Source organism: Trypanosoma conorhini (genome assembly GCF_003719485.1).
Source record: "Trypanosoma conorhini strain 025E chromosome Unknown Tco_14.4_contig_00994, whole genome shotgun sequence".
NCBI lineage: Eukaryota > Euglenozoa > Kinetoplastea > Trypanosomatida > Trypanosomatidae > Trypanosoma > Trypanosoma conorhini.
Genome location: NW_021705084.1, coordinates 1,733 through 3,372, shown reverse-complemented (window position 1 = coordinate 3,372; position 1,640 = coordinate 1,733). Strand labels below are relative to the sequence as shown.

The 1,640-nt window shown below is 61.7% G+C and overlaps 3 protein-coding genes across 3 annotated transcripts in view, besides 1 other annotated feature; all 3 read left to right on the top strand.

The window, feature by feature from the left end:
* Positions 1–117, top strand: part of Tco025E_09148 (trans-sialidase) — a gene marked incomplete at both ends in the record, with an annotated part of 1,215 nt that extends 1,098 nt beyond the window's left edge. The window contains one exon of the mRNA XM_029375974.1: positions 1–117. This exon is cut by the window's left edge and continues 1,098 nt beyond it. Within this exon, the coding sequence (XP_029223926.1) occupies positions 1–117 (117 nt within the window).
* A 147-nt stretch (positions 118–264) lies between these two features.
* Positions 265–582, top strand: Tco025E_09147 (uncharacterized protein; the record flags this gene model as incomplete). The annotated part of the gene is made up of 1 exon (XM_029375973.1): positions 265–582. The coding sequence occupies one exon, from the start codon at positions 265–267 to the stop codon at positions 580–582; it is 318 nt and encodes a 105-aa protein (XP_029223925.1).
* A 372-nt stretch (positions 583–954) lies between these two features.
* Positions 955–993: a sequence feature (GA-rich).
* Positions 994–1,301: 308 nt separating this feature from the next.
* The window catches only part of Tco025E_09146 (uncharacterized protein), a gene marked incomplete at both ends in the record, with an annotated part of 540 nt that continues 201 nt past the window's right edge, over positions 1,302–1,640 (top strand). The window contains one exon of the mRNA XM_029375972.1: positions 1,302–1,640. This exon is cut by the window's right edge and continues 201 nt beyond it. Coding sequence (XP_029223924.1) covers positions 1,302–1,640 — 339 coding nt within the window.

Here is a 1,640-nt window from a genome sequence, read left to right as displayed (position 1 = left end):
GTGGACGGGCGCCGCTGGCGATGGGAAGAACGGACTCGACAACGGCAGCGGCGCTGGGCGAGATCTCCCACTTCTACTTTGGGGGCGGGGGTGACGCGGGCGGCAGCCGCCAGCTGACGGTGACGAACGTCCTTCTGTACAACCGCCTATTGCGTGCTGGCGAACTGCGGGGCCGTCATTCTGGGGAGGCGGGAGCCGGGGGGGATCGCGCGTCCCTGCCTACCACCCTTGAAGTAAGTGGAAGCAACGGACGCAACAACGGTGATGTCGGCTGTCCCCACAGAAAGAGAAACGGCAAATAAGCCCACGTCAGGAGCGGAGGCGGAGAACCGCGCAGGGGCAACGGATGCGGGTGCCGCTGTTCACGGCGGTGGGGCAAACCAGCGTGGGGGAGCTGGTGCGGGGGGAGACGTTCGTGCAAAGGCCGCGGGAGCAACGGATGCGGCGTCCGCCCTCGCGTCCCGGAAAAATGGCAGTGAGATTCTCTTGCAGGCGCGCAACGCTGAGGATGGCAGTGTGCGTGGGCGCCGGGCGCTGCTGCCGCTACTTCTGTTGGGCTTGTGGGTGTTTGCGACCTTGTGAGAGGTGTGTGCGGCTTCACTGCGGGCACGTGGGCCGTCTCCCGCGGCGGACAATTTAATTTTTTCTTTTCATTGCTTCAGGGGTAATCCGCACGGATATACTTTTTTTAAATTTTTACTCTTCTCTGTTTAACTGTTTCTTGCTGCACTCTCTCTTTTTGGGGTGCCGTGTGCGTCCCGCCTGGCTGTTGCTCTCACACCCGCAGACACGCCGACGACGTCGGCCATTTCTGAGGCCCTCGCCCGCTGCACACACGAAGAGGGGGCGCTGGGGGAGTGGGACACACCACTTTGTTTTCCCTTTTTTTAATGCGTTTGCGGCCAGGGAAGGCATACGCTCACGACGCCGCACACCACAGCCACGCCCTGCCGCTTTTTTTCTTTTGTTTTTTTCGTTTCTTTTTCTCTTCTTCCCACTCTCTGGGCTTTGTGGGAGTTATTTATAACATCTTCTTTTATTTCTTTTTCTCCGCTGGGGGGGGGTCTGCTGCCGCCGTGTGTGCGCCGCGGGCATCGCTGCCAGCCGGCTGTGCTTCCTGCTGCGTCTACGCGTCGCCCCGTGCTCGCTTTTTTGCCCCAACAGCGCAAGTAGCTTGTCAGTGCTCTGCAAGGATGGCTTTGGCGATGGCACGACTGTGACTGTGCGTCCCGCGACCTCCATGCGGACGTGGTGAGGGTGCCGTGTGTCTGCCTGCGTGGTGTGAGTCGCGGCGTCCTCGGATGGATGCGTGTCGGCCGTGCTTCGCGCTCTGTTTGGGGCCGCCTGACTCGGCTGCACGGCGCCTGCAGTGCGGGGCGGTGCAACCTGCCCTCAGGGCCCTTCTTTTCCCCTGTCATTTTGCCTTCGGTGTAGGGCCGTTGGCCCGCAGCCCCCCAGTGGAGGGTCATTCCCTTCGCCTTTTCCTCTTCGCGCTCTGCGTCCTCGGCGGCGGGGGCCTGGGCCACTGCGGCGGTGCGCACTGTCTGCTTCCGCAACTTGCTGTGAGTGTGTCTTCTCTGACCTTTTCCCCCACGACTCTCTTTCCCTTTCTCTCTCTCACGCGCACAAGGAAGGAGACC